Source organism: Notechis scutatus, chromosome 1, assembly GCF_049901735.1.
Source record: "Notechis scutatus isolate UNSWTSFEM ecotype Mainland chromosome 1, rNotScu1.2, whole genome shotgun sequence".
In the NCBI taxonomy this organism is placed as follows: domain Eukaryota; kingdom Metazoa; phylum Chordata; class Lepidosauria; order Squamata; family Elapidae; genus Notechis; species Notechis scutatus.
This window is the reverse complement of record NC_142009.1, coordinates 8,258,986-8,278,103: the sequence shown is the minus strand read 5'-3', so window position 1 is coordinate 8,278,103 and position 19,118 is coordinate 8,258,986. Positions and strand designations below refer to the sequence as shown.

The following is a 19,118-nucleotide window of genomic DNA, read 5'->3' as shown; positions in this document are numbered from 1 at the left end:
ATTCCTGCAAGAATTCATTGCACGGAAAAGAAAAAAAACCTGAACAGAGGACCTTTCGCGATTACTTTTATTTTTTTTGTATAATTTTGGAAGAAGATCCACTCTTCTCTCTCTCTCTCGGCGTTTCTTTTCTTTTTTTAAAAAAGGAAGTTTCTTCTTGGCCTCTTTGCAGAAAGGAAATCAAGGGGAGCCGAATTAGTTGCTTTCTATCTGGGAAATTCTTTTTTCACTTTCCAAAAGTTATTTGTGGGGGGAGGAGGGCATTTGCCTTTTCGGAGGTAAAACGAATTTGGTTTGTTTCTCCTCTTTTGGAAGATTTTTTTTTTTTGGGGGAAAGCAAGGAATCCACCATCACCCCATTGTGATATTTTCATCGAAGCTTGAAGGGAGCCACTGTATCTAGGACAAGGAGGGCTTTTGTTGTTTTTTGGATAAAACATCGCAAGAGAATCGGAGAATTGTGATTCTCCTCCCTTTTTTTTGGGAGGGGGGGGGGAGAAAGCATCTTGGCCTCTTAATTCGAGGGGGGGGGGGGAATCACCTTCCTGGAAACGGACTTTTTTTTTTTTTGCTCTCCCGACTCCAAAAGAAAAGAAAAGAAAAAACACCCCAGCAGCAAAGGAAAACTCCTTTCACCCGGACTGGAAAACCAAACACCCAGCCCTGGATTTCGCTTCCATGGGAAGTCGGAAGATTTTCAAGGCGGCTCCTTGTTTAAAGAAAAAAAAAAGCGGTGGAGAAAAAACAACGCAACTCTGTGTCAAGCGTCGTTAAAAAAGAACTCTCTTTCCCTTAGGAAGCCGAAGGGAAACGGGGGCTTGCAAAAGAAGTCGCGACGGGGCCGACTCAAAGTGGAAGTTCCCTCCTCCTCCTCTCCTGCCAGGCTCCCCGAGCGTCCGAACCGGGCCAGCGGCCGGGGGGAGGCCCGAGGCAGCTCGGAGAAGCTCGGCCCTGCTGCCTTCGGCTCGCCTTGCTTCTCACGCCGCCGCTTTTTTCTCTCTCCTTTTTCGCGTGTGGCCGTGTTGTCTTTCTTGCAAATCCAGGGTGACGGGAGAAAAACGAGGCGCTAAAGGGAGCAGCGGGCTCGATTCCTGGATTACTTCACACCCGCCCTCCTCCTCCTTTCCCCTCCTCTCTTTCGCTTGCTTGCTGGCTGGCTGAAGACCGTAAATCTCTCGCCTTTTGCCAGCCCTTTTGGATTCACTATCCTTCCCCGCCCAACCCACCTCCAAGCTTTCGCCGGCCCTCTCCTTGCCTCCGCGGATTTATTGTTGTACCTTTTCCTGGCCGGGAGGCTTTGAAATTTCTTTTCTTTCGTTTGGAAAAATCCCTTCCTTCCTTCCTTCCTTCCTTCCTTCGGGTTAGCTTATTTCTTCCTGCTCCGGGCAGTTCCGTCAACCCCTTCTCTTTCTCTCCCTGCAGTGCGTGTGTGTGTGTGTTTTAGAAAAGGAATTAGGCCCGTTCTGTTCTCTCTCTTCCTCCCCCCCCCCCCATCACACCGCCCCATCCCTCCCTCCCTCCCTTTGATTGTGTCTCCCTCCTTCTCGGTCTGGTGTGGTGTGGTGTGTGTCGCTCTCGGCTCCTGTCTCTTGTCTTTTCTTTCTTGTCGGAGGCTTGTGGGATAATGGCGTGCGGGTTGTGGCTGTGAGGATGAGTTCCTGCTTCGTGCCGAACGGGGCCAGCCTGGAAGATTGCCATTCCAACCTTTTCTGTCTGGTGAGTGTCTACTTTGTGTGTGTGTATATGTGTGTATATGTGTGTATATGTGTTTCTTGGGGGGGTTTTGGGTGGGGGGAGTGGGGAGGAAAGAGGCATTGAAGGGCAGATCGCAAGCGATAAACCGTGCAAGGGAAAGGGGGGGGGAGGGCGAGAGAGAGAGATGAGATCGCCAGCAAAGAGGAGGAAAAGAAGGTGGGGGGGTGGGAGAGAGGAATGGAAGCAAAGCAGCCATTTTTAGCATTCTGCTTGGAGGAGTCCTCTGGAAGTAGGCCGTAGCCAGGAGTCGCCCAATTCTCCCTATGCCGCCCCCCTCCCTCCTCCTTCCTTCTGGCAAGGCAATTTGCTTACAAGTCTCTTTTGCACTCTTCTTTTCTCTCCCAGGGCTTTCCTCCTTCCAGTCCTTTGTTTTTTATCACCTTGATTTCCCCCCCACCCTAAACTTTCGTTTTCTCTCCGGTCTCCTTATTTTTTGGTTGTTGTTCTTGTGGTTGTTGTAGGTGGTGACACTAGCAACACGATTTCTTGTGTGTTTATTTTATCTCGGCTCATTTTCATACTGTCCAGCCGAAGGCATGCATTTCCCCCCCCCCCTTTTTTTTTTCTCAAGCTCACTTTTCTGCCTTCACCCCACTCCCCTAATAGTAGAACCCTACTCAGATGGGATATAAAGTGCCTCTGGGGGAGGGACCTTGTTATTTGTAGGCTCCAGATTTGTTTTTTGTTTTTTTAAAGGATGGATGAAGGGAAACCAACAACCCCATGCTCTTTTATAACATTGTTTTTTTCACACTCCGGTTGAGTTTCCTAGCCAGGGTTTTGACCTGTTTCTGGAGTTTTATTTAAATGATGATGATTGGTAGCTACTTTGACTGGTTGCTAAAAGTAGGTGAATTGCTGTGGATATATAGAGTTGGTGCAAGGAATTTAAGAAGCTGGAATCTTTCGGCAAGAACACGGGCTAGGCTGGCCCATTCTCAGAATTATCACTGTCCTGTTCATTTCTCTCTCTCCCCCCCCAATTTCAATTGCACCAACTGTTTCAAATTCTGTCACTGGAGAGAGTAGGGTTGTCCTTGCTGAGATTAAAGAAACAGGAAAAAAATTATATTTTTTGCTGAAAGGGAAGTAATGTATTGAATAGAGTGTGAAAGATAGTTGAAGTTGAGCCCAGGCAATTTCTGTAATAATGTGTAGACCCCATATGTGAAGGAACAGTGTGGTAGGTATTGCATAGCTGGAAGGAAGAGGTGGAAGGTTTCCTTAAAAAATTATTTTGAATTATGCTTCAAAAATGTCTTAGTTTATTTTGCTATCCTTTTCTTCTCTGTTCCTCTCTGGTAGAAATAGTAGCAGTTAATGCTTTCATTGGAATTCATGTATTTAAAGCTAGGTTGGTTCTGTTTAATTATGTCTCAAGTACTAAATAACTTTGCTAATGAGGGGCTTATGGCTGAGGTGTGTTTGCATTGCTGACAAATGGACAGACAACCTCTTTCTCTCTAGAGGTGCAGCTTCTTTATATGGGGATAATCAGTAGATACAACCAAATGAGAGCCAGCCATTCAGAGTAACCCTTTAGATGTTTTGACTCAGCTCTCTCAATACTTTATCATTAGACATGCTGACTGGACGACATGAGAATTAAAGTCCAAAATATCTGGAATGTGCCCTGGCATTATTGAAAACAATTTTTTTTTACATCCTAGAATGGAACTTTACTGTGTTTAAGTAACAACACTGCTGCCACTGATTTTATGGAGCACAGATTGACTAAATGAAGTTTCTATGGCTTCAAATGTTTATTACCCACAAGACAATTATTTTGTAATTTCTAACGTGTCTTATGTGTTTCTTCACTAGAATAAGAAGAAAAAGTTTGCTTGAAATCACTAGAGCATTTCATAAAAAAGTTTGAAACTTTAAAAGAGAACATTTGATTCTTTCTGCTCTTAATATCTGTTCAATTTTTCTTTCAGGCTGACTTAACTGGGATTAAATGGAAACGATACGTATGGCAGGGCCCAACGTCTGCTCCGATTCTTTTTCCTGTAACGGAAGAAGATCCAATCCTAAGCAGTTACAGTCGTTGCCTAAAGGCCGATGTCTTGAGTGTATGGCGACGAGACCAAAGGCCTGGGCGCAGAGAACTATGGATCTTCTGGTGGGGTGATGACCCCAATTTTGCAGACCTAATTCATCATGAACTAGCAGGTAAGGCACGGATAGATAAGCTCTTGTATTTCTTTTGTGATGGTACCATTCTTCAAATGTAACATTTCCCCCTTGACTTTGTTTTGTTTTAATTATTTAATCCCACTTGGAAATTTTATTGCTAGTTTACTGGCTTTGACAGGCTTGGCTTTAAAGAAAGAGAGGATGAAACGTGGGTCCTTGCATTTGCTCATACAGTACAACAATACATACATCCAGATGATTATATTTTTTATATTTAAGCTCTGTGTAAGTGGGTGCCACTCTTTTTTACTAATGTTGGTCTATGAAGGGCTGTAGAGCCTGCTTAGTTCTGTGTGGAATTTTCATGTGGTTAAAACTGCCACAGCTTTAGTGAAGTAGGAAAGCAAGCAGGGTGGTAAAGGCCCACGTATATGTGCTTGGAATGTTGTGGCTTCTCTGAGAAAAATGTTGCAAGAGGATGTATGGATGGCTTTATTTCCATATCTGAAATTTGGTCTAGCCTTGTCTGCATTTGGAAATTGTGTTGAATTTACAGGTCTGGTCATGAGGCAAGTGGAAGTTTCGGGTAATTTGGAAGGTTATGTGTTACATCCATAGGAGAATTGTGTTCTTTCTTCCCCCATGGTTTTTCTTCTTCTTTCAAATGGAAGGTCTTTTTGGGTCAAGAGAAGTACTGTATTTAAAAAGAAAATGAGTTAGAGGAATAGATAGGATCTGTTTTGGCTGATCAAACTACCACCTTGAATGAATGGCTGGATATGTGTGCCTTTGTCTCAACAGTTTACCTACTTAGCATAAACAAGCTCTTAAACTGAGTTCTTGACATCTTTAGTTAAAAGGATTAAGTAGCAGGTGATGGCACCCTTCACTGGCTGATAGTATTGGCTACATGAACAAGTAGTCTGACTGGGTACTGTACATGCCAATTTATGTTCTTAATATAATTATACTAGTAATTGGTAGGAGTGAATAACGTGCATCATTTCACAGTTGTTTATGCATTAGTACATACTGCTGATTAATCCCCTTTTTGCTGTCAACAGTTTTCTCCCCAGGTTGTTGCAAGAATTAAGTATCTATTTAGGCTAAGTATCTATATTTTTAACTAGCAATGTGGATTACCTGTATGTAACTAAACAATAGGCAATTAAAAAAAACTCCAAACAAAAATAGTTGGAGGAAAAAAAAACTTGTAGAAGTTGGGTTTTGTGGAAACTTTCAAAATAGGCTTAGCAGATTTGAATTCCCTGAATTTGGTTGATGTAAAGTCTCCTGTGTCAGTAACTAATGAGTTCCTGAAAGTATTCTATATGGCAAGTACAACAAGAAATAAAATATTAAATCTTTCAGATAATATTTTAAAACAAACTGTATCAACCATGTTCATTGCATTTATTCTATTGAATCAAATATTGAAGTAACAAAAGCAGTACAGTTGAAAGGTTAAACAAGATTTGATAAAATAGTGGCAAAAATTGAGGAAGGAGAGGTTATAAATAGCCCAGAACAAGTTAATTTGTTGTGTTCTAAAAAGAGGGTTTTACTTTACATAGAAAGTGACGTGTTGGTTTAATCTGAAAATAAATCAGCATAGTTCAGCTGTGAAGCTGGGTATCAGTGGTCTTCAGAACACTTGGACATTCCCTCTAATTTTGGAAGCATCACCCTCCAAGCACTTACTTAAATATAGGCTATTTAAGCTATTTTTTCATCACCTATCCTAACAAAATGGGGCATGAGCTTGTCTTTGGCAGCAGCATGCTTTACATAAAGATGCTCATCAACGTTGAAATGTCATATTTAATCCTTGAAAAGTTAACATCTTCTATGTGCTTATACTATTTAATGTAACTTAAACATTTACATATTCTAACTGCCACACATATCAGACAGCTAGAGTTGCTTCATACAGATCCTCAGACTAAGACACATTAAGATATAGGAATGGGAATGTCAGTATCTTCTCATGTGATGTTTAAAGTTTTTAGGTTGTTGATGAATGTTCTTCCCCATGTACAGGTAGTCCTCGAGTTATGACCATGACTGAGCCCATAATTTCTGTTGCTGAGTGAGACATTTATTAAGATAAATTTGCCCCATTTTACAACTTTTCTTGACACAATTGTTAAGTGAATCAGTGCAGTGGTTGTTAAGGGAATCTGATTTCCCTATTGACTTTGCTTGTCAGAAGGAGGACCCAGGACACTGCAATCATCATAAATATGAGTCAGTTGTCAAGTGGCAGACGTTTGATCAGATGACCATTGGGATGCTGCAACAGTCATAAGCATGAAAACTGCTCATAAGGCACTTTTTCCAGTGCAGTTGCAACTTTGAATGGTCACTAAACGAACTGTTGTAAGTCAAGGACTGCCTGTAGGGTGTCCTCTTGGTTGTTTGGTATCGGGGGAGGGGGATCCATCTCATTGGCATCTTGGGAATTTTATTAGCATAATTCTCCATACATAGTGTATGACCTGAAAGATATATGGAAGATACAATAATAAATGTGCAAGAAAACAATCAAGCTCAGAGAGCACCAAGAATCCCTTAGCTTAGTGGTATAAAATATTGGGAAACAAAATTAAAAATTCTTGATAAGGCTGTTCTAATTAATATAAAATGCAAGTATGCATGATCAGTGTTTGATTTTAATTGTTATAGATAAAATTGAATTAAGCATGTAAATCCTAGGCTCATTATTTGAGGCTAATGGATAGTTCTCTAACAAGACTCATCTGTATTGTGTATTGTATTGTGGTTTTGATTACAGGTATTTTAGGAAGTAGAATTGTTTGTGTGCTTTGCATAACCTTGCTGTGCTGCTATTTTTACTTCTGGCTTTGCTGTGTCCTGCTGGCAACTTTTAATTTGACCTATTTCAATGATTTTTCTTCCCTTTAATGTATTTAATTTAATTATCATTGAAAAACTTTAGCTATTAGATTGCTTAATAACATAATATATAATCAGTTAATGTACAACCCTTGTTGTAACATTAGCAGTAATCACAGTATACGCTCTAATATAGGTCAGGAGCAAGCAATATGGTGCTTTCTAATGTCTTTTTGGATTTAAACTTCTACCCTTTATATTGTTTGATCAATGGCAAAATAGCAATAGTCCAAAACATCTGTAGGGCACAATTGTGCGATGAACAGGTACTCAAACCATTCCCATTTTTATATCATGACAATTTTGCTGCATGCATCTTCTGTCTGGCTCAGGGCTTGCTGTGGCAATGAAACAGCATTGTCTCTGGGCTCTTCTGAGATCTCCTTTATTTGCTATAACAGGAGAAAAGAAAAGCTTTATGCATTCAACAGCTCAAAGCTAATCAGTATATTGCTAAGAATGTTGAATGCATGGCTGTGATCCTAGCAGCAATAACTGGTGCAAAACACCTAGAAGGTAAGTAACTAAGTCCTTTACCACAGGATTTAATATTGTTATCTCAGGAATTTTCTTAAACCTGTTCAGACATTCAGAAGCCAATGCTGTCAGAAGTTCATTTTTTTCAAATACAGGAAGGATGACTTTCTCCTTCCAGGCTATGGAATTTACTCCTTCTGCAATGGAGCTTGGCCTTCATTTTTTCTTAACTTTGGAAGAGTAGAAGGTGTATTTCCTTAGTATGTATATATTTTTATGGTTTTATTTTGTATTTCAATTTTTGTTAGCTGACTTGAATAACCCAGATGAGGGGCAAAGCATTTATGGTGAACATGTATAAAACCTATAAAGGTACTAAAAGAAATATAAAATATTAAAAGAATCAATACAGATGTATGTTTAGCAAACTAGACAGATGATATCATAGATGAGAGAAGATAATTCTTCATATTGTAAAAAATAGTTTCTGATTCTAAGATGCTTCTTGTCTTAAGCATTCATTGCTGCTTCAGGGATTTACAAGGAATTAGCAAATAATGTAACTGTAAAGTATAACTAGCACTGATGTTGCCTATTTGGGTAATAAAACACCTGCAGGAAAAGAATCAAGCTCAGAGAGATAGAACAACTGTAGATATTAGATGAGTGTTTAAGTATATGCTTTAAGTTTTATTCACTGAGAGCTGAAAGTAAAATATTTGAAATGATCAAGAGATCAAAATAAATTAATCCTGTGATGTTACCTTTAACATCATCAAACAACATCTCCTTATCCCAAGGCTTTGGGAAGGACTTTATAGGTGGATAAAAATGCCAAATCCGGTTTAGATATCTGACTGATTGTGTGATGGACCATAATAATATGCCATAACAGTTATTGAAAAGAAGAAAATCTGGTCCATTGGTGCTGCTATTTTTGGTAAAGCTAGAATTGGGGGAAAAACATTTGGAAAAAAAATACAAAATAGCAGGGCTTTCAGACTGAGATTTGAACGCTTATGGAGAAAGAAATAATTGTTATTCCCACTTGTGATTGGAACCTTGAGTGATACCTAAAGGACTTCCTTGCATCTGGAAACACTGAATTTATTAGACCTGGGAATCCTAATTTTACAACAACAATAGCAACAAAAAAAACCCAAACCCTCACCTTGCTTGGAATTGTCTATATTCTTAGATGCTTGCTACCTTAATAATTCTTAGCTCCTTGGTTAGGACTTGAATAACTAAGATTCCACAAGTGTTAGACTGTAAATCTATACTTTAAGGGTATCACAGATCTTTCCTCTTGCCAAGGTGATAAAATGTTAATTTATGATTTAAGGTAGATATATCTTATGACTGTAAACTGCCCACCCCTCTTACACCTTAGACGGGTGTAAGATGGGCAGCCAATAAATGTTATAAATAAATAAAATTAAACAAATAAATAAATGAATTATAAAATTAAATAAACCTAATGCCTGGTAATTTATCCCTCTAACCCTTTATTGGTTATTTAAGACCCCAACCTGAGGTCTTCTCTGTTGCTTCCCATACAAATGTTTTACCTGCTGTGCCAGGATCTCATATATTCTGTACATCAAGCATGTACTTTATCACATTAGAGCTGTATGCCATTAAATTGCATGTTTGTGAGTTCATAATAAGTTTGTGACAGAAGCAAGGCTTGAAAAGGGAACGTGCAGTTTTATAGCTCAGTTTGCCACTATCTAAGAAATTGTATAGTAGTTCTGGTGTTTAGTGTGTAATAAATTGAGGAATTATTATTGCTATGGTATCAGTTAAATCATAAGCAGAAGTTAATTGGGATTAATGTTTTTTAAAGAAAAACCTCCCTTTGTGATGCTGTAATTAAATAACATGTTGTTAAACATTTTGATAAGAAAAAGAAATGGGTATAGTCTGTAGTCCTAGAATTGAGCAGTACATGCAAAAAAGGGGAGAGAGCTAAACATTGTAGTGGTAAATCTGTAGCTTCCTTATTTTGTCATCAAGAGTTTGTTCAGTCATAACTTGCATAGGCTCTCTGCTGTAATGCTGAGCTGTAACTTAGCACATAAAACCTATTTTTGTCCTTGGCAGTTTCTGAGCAAAGGCCAACAGATGTGTAGGAGTATCTGTTTAAGCTTTGCTCACTTGTGTTATTTGCTAGAAATAAAACGTCCAGAAAGAGAAAGGATGTATTACTGAACTGTCTTTTGATTTGCAGAGATAAACAAGTGCAGGTTATGGCCTTTGTGTAAGATTACATATAAATGAAGTATAATTAATGATTGATTGATGCAGACTTTCACTTTTCAGAAGGACCCATTTTATCTTTGAAACCACAAGACAGAATTAGCCTCAATTCTAGGAAAACTACACTCCCTAATTCAGACAAAACTGAAAACAAGCTCGGAATGGAACCACCTGTGTCATTTGTTAACTGCTAAGTCAGTATGTGGACAAATTTATCTCATAGTGTCATATGAATTCTCTGAATTTGTCTCTCTAATTTTACTATCTGCTGAATTTTTAGGCATTTATTATTCTACCTTTTATTTTTGGTCAGCTCCAGGCAGTATGCATACCTAATGTTCCTGCCTCCCATCCTCCCCCAAACAACAATTCTGTGAGTAGGATGAATTGAGAGAGAGTGACTGGCCTCAAATCATCCAGCTGGCTTTAATGCTTAAGTAAAGACTCTTGTACTCTTTTTAAGCTAGTATCTTAGTCACTGTATCAGCAATGGCGAACTTTTTGGGCCCAGAGTGTCAAAAATTCAGAAAATGCTTACCTCTGATGACGTACCATTCCCCTCCCAAAAGACTCTTCTCTCCAGACCCTCTGAAATTTACGCAGGAGGCCAGTGCTCTTTTGAGGACTATGGAATTTCAGAAAAGCATGCACAAATGCTTGGATAATTTTTGGATGCCTTAGAGGCTGCATGAGAGCAAGGCCTTCTGGTACAATTTCCAGAGGATTTGGAGGCCTGGCGTGTCACCAAAAACGGCATAGCGTGTCAGAGGTTCACCATCGCTATGCTATACCCGAGAGACCCTCTCATCCCATCAGTAGTTTAACCAATTGTTCTAAGTGGAAAAGTCAAATTGAACTTGCAATTGTCTGCATGCAAAACAGTCATTTCTGCCTGTTTAGGCTGCGTCCTCCCACATCAATTTGCAAGGGTAACTTTAAACCTGTGAATCTAAGAGTTGTATTTTTCATTCTGACTCCATCTTTCTGTTCCTTATCAATACTTCCCAGAGGGTCGTCAAAGAGTGAAGTGGATGCGGTTGAGAAACCGTAGACGTGCAGTGCATGTTAGGTAGATGACGAACAGCTCTTTGAATTCAAGTCCTGACATTCAGCAGCTGAGGAGCTCATGATTCTATTTTAACATTTTTCAACAAAGATATCAGTTGTCCAGAGATAGGGATGTTGCTGGATACTTTATGTATTTATTGCACAATCAACATTGCCTTGCAAATGTGACTTCGGATACATGAATATATTCTGCGTTCCATTGCAAAAAAAAAATAATATCCCCATTTTTTATTAATTTCCCAATATTATTCTAAAATCATTGGATCTCCTTGGTAGATAAGAAGATCTAACCTCCAATCCATCATTTGTTCCCTTAAAAACTGTTGGCTGTCTGCAGTCTTACTTTTAATAGGCTACTTCACAGTTTCCTTGGTTATTAACACATTCAGAAGTGATTATGCAACAGTGCTTTCCAGGAAGGCAGATGAAGTACCCTCCTTGAGATAAGAAGCTGGTTTTAACTTTTTTGGGGTGGGGGGTGGGGTGGGGAATCTTCTGAGAATGGACTCCTGTTGAAGCTCTTCCTATAGCTTCCAGTTGCCAAGCTTGTGGGAAAACTGGAGTTACCTCTCATCTAGCTAAACTAATAATAGTAATTGTTTTTCAGCAATAGACTAATTTTGCATAGTAACAGTTAGCCTACTTCCTCTGTTTTCCACATATAGTAAACCAGAAACTTATGTGTTTGTTAATATTTTTCTTTTTTCACCTTAGCGGTGTGAAAGCTTTTGCATTAAAAAAAACATTTTAACGAGCAAAATGCTTTGATTTATGTGATACACACTTAAATTTGTGGGGATTTTTTTACTAGATTTTTTTTTTTAACTTAGTTGCTGTTCTACGCTTTCCTCTTTAATGTGCACTGGGCACTGACCAGCATAGGGTTCAAAAGCTTTAAGCATGATTTGTTTTGCTTTGCTATGGTTGCATTCGTTTTCATTCTCTTTTTAAAGTATCAGTAGCTTCTAGAATTACTGAAGCACCAGGCTAAAAATAACTGGGGGCAGTATACCATAGTGATAGGCCCCGCATAATGAGTGACATAATCCATTTCAAATGAACCTTCTTAGAAGATTATAAAATAGCAGTCGTAAAGTTCTGAAAAGGAATAATTACACCTTTTTCAGACTTTGAAATTTCCTCATGTGTTCTGGCTTTGCTTCGGAGCATGAAACACTATTGCTGCAGCATTGGTACTTCAGCAATGGTTCCTTGTGCAAGTCCGTATTGCTTGAGTTATTTTGGAAATTGGTTCAAAGCAGTGCTTTCAAAGCTTTCTGTGTTCTGAGAACTGTTTACATATTGGCTGCTTTTTCATGGAATACTTTCTGTTTGTAAACAGTTACAGTTCTGCAGACCAAAGGAAATGGCAATGGATGTGTTGTACAGTACTTTGACCTCAGTAAAGCAATTGACAAAATCTCATCACATCCCTCTGGGATAAGATCTGTACACGTGAGCAAGGTGGCATTGTGCTCTGGTGGATGTGTAACTAGCTGAATAATGTGATTTACAGCAATTAAAAAGCCACTACATACTTTGGGCTGCATTAATAATAAAATTGTGTTCAGATCATGGGAGGTAATAGTTCCATTCTATTCTGCACTGGTTAGACCTCGCTTGAAGTACTAAGCATTGTATTTTAAAGGAGACATGGAAAAACTGGAAAGTATTCAGATAGCTACCAGAATAAGGGTTCAGGAAATGAAACTATATTTGGAATTATTAAAGGATCTGGGCAGATTAAGAGGAAATATCATAATGAGCAAATAACTTAAAAGGCTGTTATGTTTGTTTAACTTGACAGCAAAAGACAGGCAAATAGGTTGACAGGAAAGATGTGTAGACTAATACAGGTAGTCCTTGACTTACAACAATAATCACTCAAAGTTACAGCAGTACTGAAAAAAGTGACCTTTTTCGCATGACTGTTGCAGCTTCCCCATGGTCACGTGATCAAAATCCAGATGCTTGACAACTGACTCATACTTATGAAGGCTGTAGTATCCCAAGATCACGTGATCCCCTTTTGCAATCTTTTGACCAGCAAAGTCAATGGGGGGAGCCAGATTCCCTTAACTGTGTTACTAACTTAACTGCGGCGATTCACTTAAACACTTGTGGCAAGACAGATTGTAAAATGGAGCAGAACTCACTTTTTTAGCAACTGTCTCGCTTCGCAATAGAAATACTGGGCTCAATTGTGGTTGTAAGTCGAGGACTACCTATAAGGAATTTCTTGATGGTTGAACTGTTAAAGCCTGCTTAAAACAACAAGGAGTTCAGTTTTGTTTGAAATTTTTAAATGTGGATTGGATGGTCACATATCAGGATAGTTTATAGTAGGTTCCTGGGGGGTGTCTTGGTGCCTGCTCAGTTTGAAAGAGACAGTGACTGGTGTTGGGCTTCAACTCCTTATGAAAGCTAAGAGAACATTTTAGAATATGCACGATGGTGGGTGGATGGAATGGACGCGTAGTCCTTCATGGGGCTTGTTCAGTATTATTGAGGGGTCTTTCAGAAATGTCCATGTGCCATTCAAAAGGCAACTGGGCTTCCTTAGTTTTTTTCCTTGAAAATGTTTATCTACTCATCCAGGAAGCTTCTTCAGTACAAAACTGTACATGATTCATTGGGACCAAGTTTGAAAATCTTTGGATTAGAGATTTGGATCTAAAAACATTTCATTTGAAATCCCATATCACTGAAGGATCTTCAGGAAGCTTCTTATTGTTTATTTGGTCCTCTTGGCAAGGATTTTTCTTTTCAAAAACAAGCGGAGTAGAGTCACGAGTACAGAACACCCTGGATCTAGCCTTTTCCTGGGCGAGAAAGCTTGGAATTGGGTGCCAGCTGGCTGCATTGGCTGTCAACATCGAGCCTGGCATAGCCACTTGTTATTTTTTTTCCCCTTTATACAACATTTTCTTTTCTTTTGAAAGGATTCTCTCCCCTTCCCGGGTCAGAATTTTGGGTAAAGATGTCTCTCCTTTTACAGACAGCCATTTACCAGACGTAATATGAAAATTACCTCTTCAGTTGTGCAACTGACTCTTGGCTATGGTATTATTTTTATCTTATGGCTTCCTTGCAACAGTGGCACATGTCTCTAGTGGTGGAGGAAGCTCAATTATTGTAATATCTTCCCTACAGGGATTAAAGTCGGACATCTACACTGCTTACAGCTCATTAGGAAAGCAACAGTGTGTGCTGATAGGTATAACAGCAATTGTGTCACACACACACACACACACACACACGCACGCACAGCACCTCTCCCCCCTACATTTTTTTTCTCAGCTTATAAAGAGGGCTGTGCGTATTTTGTGCAGGTGATAAAAATCAAGTGAGTAGAACAGATTGATATCTGAAAGATTAGATTTTGGAAAGAGTTCCTGCATTCTTTTTTGGTTTTGTTTTTGTTTTGGTAGTGGATTGAATAGGCAAGCAAATAATATGGTTAACCAAAGAATGCAAAGAATACCTCTGCCTCGGGCAGGAAAGAAGCTAGAATTCATTGATGGAGTATAGTAAGTGTTTTGTAACCCATTGTCCTATGAAATTGCTTTACATTGTCAGTTTTGAATTTTGCTCTCTCCCTCTCCCTCCTTCCCTCCCTCCCTCCAATTGAAATGTGAAATATAAAGTCATAAGTAACTTTAAAAACCTTGTACATTGCTACACACATGTACACATTTCTCTTGTTCGAAAATAAGTGCCAAATCCTATACAGTAATCTCTTTCTCAGCCCAGTTATATCCTCAATTACCCTTTGAGGTTGATTAAGCTGAGAAAGAAAAGACAGGTACCGTAGCCCTCAATTTATAATAGTTCATTTAGTGACCATTCAGAGTTACAACGGCACTGAAAAAATGACTTATGACCATTTTTCACATTTATGACCATTGCAACATCTCCATGCTCACATGACCAAAATTTAGATGCTTGACAACTGACTCATATTTATGATGGTTGCAGTGTCCTGGGATCACGTGATCCCCTTTGGCGACCTTCTGATAAGCCAGATTCACTTAACAACCTTGTGACTCAACAACTGCAGTGATTCACTTAACAACTGGAAAAGTCGTAAAATGGGGCAAAGGTCACTTAACAAATGTTTCACTTAGCAACAGAAATTCTGGTCACAAGTTGAGGACTATTGTACCGAATGAGAAATTGGGGAAAAATACTTCTCCCTCATGCAAATCTAAATAAGCTGTAGCTGATGCAAATTTAATCATACATTATCTTATATTCAGGAGGCCACTGGCACAATACAAGTCTTTGTTTTTTCTAAAAAAAACTTCAAAGGGAGAAGTATGTTAGAACAGGAGATGAGAAACTTCTTTGATTTAGGCTGCCTTTTTCTCTTGAGAACTGTTTTTTCCTCTAAAGTAGCTTAAATCCTCTACTTTTCCCTAAATAAACTAGCTTCTCTTATATTGAAGATTATATGAAAATCATGTTTCATTTTAGTTAACTGTTCACAGCACTTCAGATGACAAAAGAGGAAACGTTGGAGAGATTATTTAAGATGCTTGCTGTTTGATATCTTTGTATCCTCTTATGAGAAATTTCCTATTTTATGGGGAAAATAGTAACATGTTAATGAAAATTCTCCCTTTGCCGTCCAAACAACTGTCCTTGTGTCTGTATATTAGTTAGTTTACTTTATTGTCATTGCACCTCGTACAACGAAATTACATGCCATCTTCAGTGCACATTATACATAAAACAAAACACACATCCTTCACATTCTGTACAATTGAATTGAAAACCCCTGATATTGCATTAATATTTCACTATACAGTAGAATTCAATATAGTTACTGCTCTGGGTTTTCCAGCCTATTTGTCCTTGTTTTTATTATATTTCTCTTCAGATATTCTTTCTTTGTTACTTGGCCTCTTAGGTTTTTTTTTATTAAAAATGTTAAGGTATCATATTCTTTGGCAATTTATCTGGCTCATGTGGAGACACGTTCTGTTCAACATCCTGTTCAAAGCATATTAGTGCTTTTTACGCAACTGCTGTGCCGAATCCCTTTATTTGCTTTTATCTTTGTACTTGCTATGCGTAAAAGCTGGAAAGGTTTCATTAGCTACACCTTCTAGGTTTTTGCCAAGTCAGCCATAACTTATCCATGGTATCGTTACAGAGCAGGGAAAATTAGTCAAAGATGGCAAAGGTGGATTTGGGGCGTCATCACTTTGTTATCAGGATCAACATCTATTTTCTTCTAATACTTGGATTTTGTTTTCTGAAGTGTGTGTGTGTGTGTGTGTTTATAATGTAATTTAATGTGTGATGTGAATGTAAATACAGTTTCTGTTGTTAAATTTGATATAATTTTCTGGATTTAAAAAAAACAAAAGCAATTTTGGCTATAATTCCAAACATGCATAATGGGAGGCAGCAGGGTAAACGTTGTTTCTGAGTAAGCACAAGTTCTACTGCTCTGCATGACATTTGAATTCATTATGAATGTAGGGAGTGGAAGCTTTTATGGAATTCCCTTTCTTTGAGAAATTGGCAGACCCTATTCTGGAAGCAGCATAGGGCACTCTTACTTCAGCTTGTCTTTAGGTAGGAGAATAATTTAATTAAGAGTTAATTAGCTTTTTGATCTGTCTCTGGCAGTATAAGGTTCAAGAGTCCTTAGTGTTACGAAGTGCCTTTGATCAGGCTAGGCTTGAGAGTTACTTATAGCCCTGCTTGGGTACATACTTGCTTTGGTATCCCGTAGCCTAAGAAATGTTTCATTTAGATTGCGTTATTTGAAGGGCTGCCCTTGTATACAGTTTAGAAACTTCCACTCGCACAAAACACTGCAACAAAAGGTCCTATATTCATATTACACACGTTCTGTAAAGCCTCCACTGCTTCACACTTTCTTTCAGTGCTATAGGTAGTCCTCAACTTACAGCCCCTCACTTAGTGACTATTTGAAGTTTAAAAAAACTTCCCATCTGTTGTGGGGTGCCTGGCCATGCTAAGCTACACATTAGGTGTTTGCCTAGGAACAAGTATTCTCAATAGCAGGATATTTATTTCAAAATACTATGTATCTATCCAGTTAAGCACACTAAGCATCTACTTAAATTATTCTTCCCGCATCAGGCAAAGACCTTTAAAAAAAATTATCCTAAGCCTTTTAACATATTAGTATTTTAAATATATATGTTTCATAAAAGCTTTTAATCTGTCTCTGATTTTATTGTATATTGCATTTTTTTTTAAATTAAAAAACACATAAGGTTCTTAACTTATGGTGCACTATCCTGTGAGAACTGTTTTGAAAGACAGCATATCATTTTTTTAAAAAAGAAAGAAATGTTTCTTGCCTCTTCCTAAACATTTTCTGAAGAGGAGACGTTTCATGCTTGGCTTCTTGGAATATATTTCCACCTAGAAGATGATCCCGCGATGATGCGGCATTTTGAGACACAATTTTTATGTGCAAAATCTGTTTTGGATTGCAAAATTAGTATCTGAAAAATTTGCCTAAAAGAAAGCTTTGGCATAATTATCTTTTGTACCTTAATCATGGAGAGCTGATGAAGTTGAATGCTTTTTTTTTTTTTGGTTCTTAACAGTGAGATCAGTTGCAACCAGTTGCCATTACAGCCTTGATGAATGAGTTTTGAATTTCTCGGTTAGGAAACTGAAGCATTCTCAAAACTTATTTCTGCAGCTGTGACTTTTATATTTCCAACTGCTTTACATTTCTTACTTTGAAAAACTGCCTGATTGTATATAATTTCAGGGGTAAAATTAAAGATGTCAGTTATTTCCGAATGCATTTTCCAAAGCTTGAGGCTTACTGTTGTGCTGATATTCTTACATTATGTGACTAGATTATTAATTATTGCTTTCTGCAATAAACAAATATTTATGTATTACTTCTCTAAGGAAAATCGTTTCGTTTCTTGTTTCAGAGACTTAATGCTGTTTTTAAAAATCTATTTTAAGGCTGCTGTATATTTTAGTAAAGTATGAATTGATTAAGCTCTTTTAGGATATGGCTTTTAATTTATGCATATGGCATGAAGGCTCAAATCTCTGTGGCATGCTATACACCAAGAATATCTAAAAATGAAATTCTTTGGAAGAGTTGAATTTCCATGATCCCATAGTGGTTTGGCATTTGTGGAAATTAAAATTCAACACATTTGAAGGATGCCTTTTTATAGAGAATTGTTTTGCATTCTTTTCTTTCTGTACTATGGAAGTGACTTTTAACTATATTCTAGCTTTTTCTGGCCACAGTCAATTACAAGTTATGGTTGGAAGTTTTCAGTCTTTATTAGGCTTATATGTTGCCCATCTTACTTAGATGACTTTAACCATAGCTTGCTACTTGTAATGGCCACAATTTAATGTGATGCAAATTAATTGATTTCAGAAGTAAAAGATAAAATGATCATTCTGTTCTTGAAAGAGTCCTTGATCTAATTCTCCAGCACAGGAAAAAAAATGTTTTCCTGTGTCAGATTTGCCTTACATAAAATAGGCTGCAGTTTTGCAGTAGTTACACTGTAACAAATGATTGCTTAATCAACCTTCCAAAGTGAAGAACCAGATTAAAGTTTTGTTGTTTTTTTTATACGTAATCAAATGAAAATTTCCAGGTGTGTATGTTTAGGCAGGAAGATAGATTTAAATCTCTTCGTAGAGAACTTTATGTGCTAACATAGAATGTGGAAATTAAAGTACAAAGTGCAGTTTGGGTTTTGTCGTATTTTATTATGGATGTTTGCTGTTGCTAAAAACACTTGCACTGTGTTTGCAAATCAAGGGTGGAAGTAAATTGAAAGATTAGTGTAATGTTCTCATCTTTTTCAAAATGTTTCCTTGATTTATTTGTAGCTTGACTCAAACATGATTTTTCTGGTGTGCCTCTGAGGTTAGTAAAACAGGAAAAAAAAGTTTATTTCTTGGCAGTTTTTAAAATTTGCTACACCAATGACTATTTATTTATTGAATTTATATTGCGGCCTATTCGCCTATGGGGACTCTAGGCAGCTTATGGAGGAATGATGTTCTTGAGAGAGGGAGCCATCAGAGAGAAGGCCCTTCTTCTGGGTCCCACCAGGTGTATCTCCCTCGGGGATGGGACCCGCAGCATTCCCTGCCTCCTTGCTCTGATGGGTCGGGTAGATTTGACCGCCAAGAGACGTTCCCTCAGATAACCTGGTCCCCAGCTATGAAGGGCTTTAAAGGTGACAACCAACACCTTGAATTGAACCCGGAAGCAAATCGGCAGCCAGTGCAGCTCCCACAGGAGAGGTGATACATGTGCACACTGGGGTCTGCACAAAACCATCCGTCCCCCTGCATTTTGTACCAACGGGAGCTTCTGGATGCTCTCCAAGGGCAGTCCCATGTTGAGCGTGTTGCAATAGTCAAGACGGGAAATGACCAGGACACGAGTGACTGTGAGTAGGGATTGTACCTGAGGCTGCCCTTGAATTGCACCCTAAAAGCTTCAGCTATTCCAG

The 19,118-nt window shown here is 38.4% G+C and overlaps 1 protein-coding gene across 1 annotated transcript in view; it reads left to right on the top strand.

Moving 5' to 3' along the window:
* Positions 1-570: 570 nt before the first annotated feature.
* Positions 571-19,118, top strand: part of MED13 (mediator complex subunit 13) — a 145,418-nt gene continuing 126,870 nt past the window's right edge. Inside the window, 2 exon segments of the mRNA XM_026682742.2 lie at positions 571-1,716; positions 3,696-3,930. Coding sequence (XP_026538527.2) covers positions 1,651-1,716; positions 3,696-3,930 — 301 coding nt within the window. The 5' untranslated portion in view covers positions 571-1,650.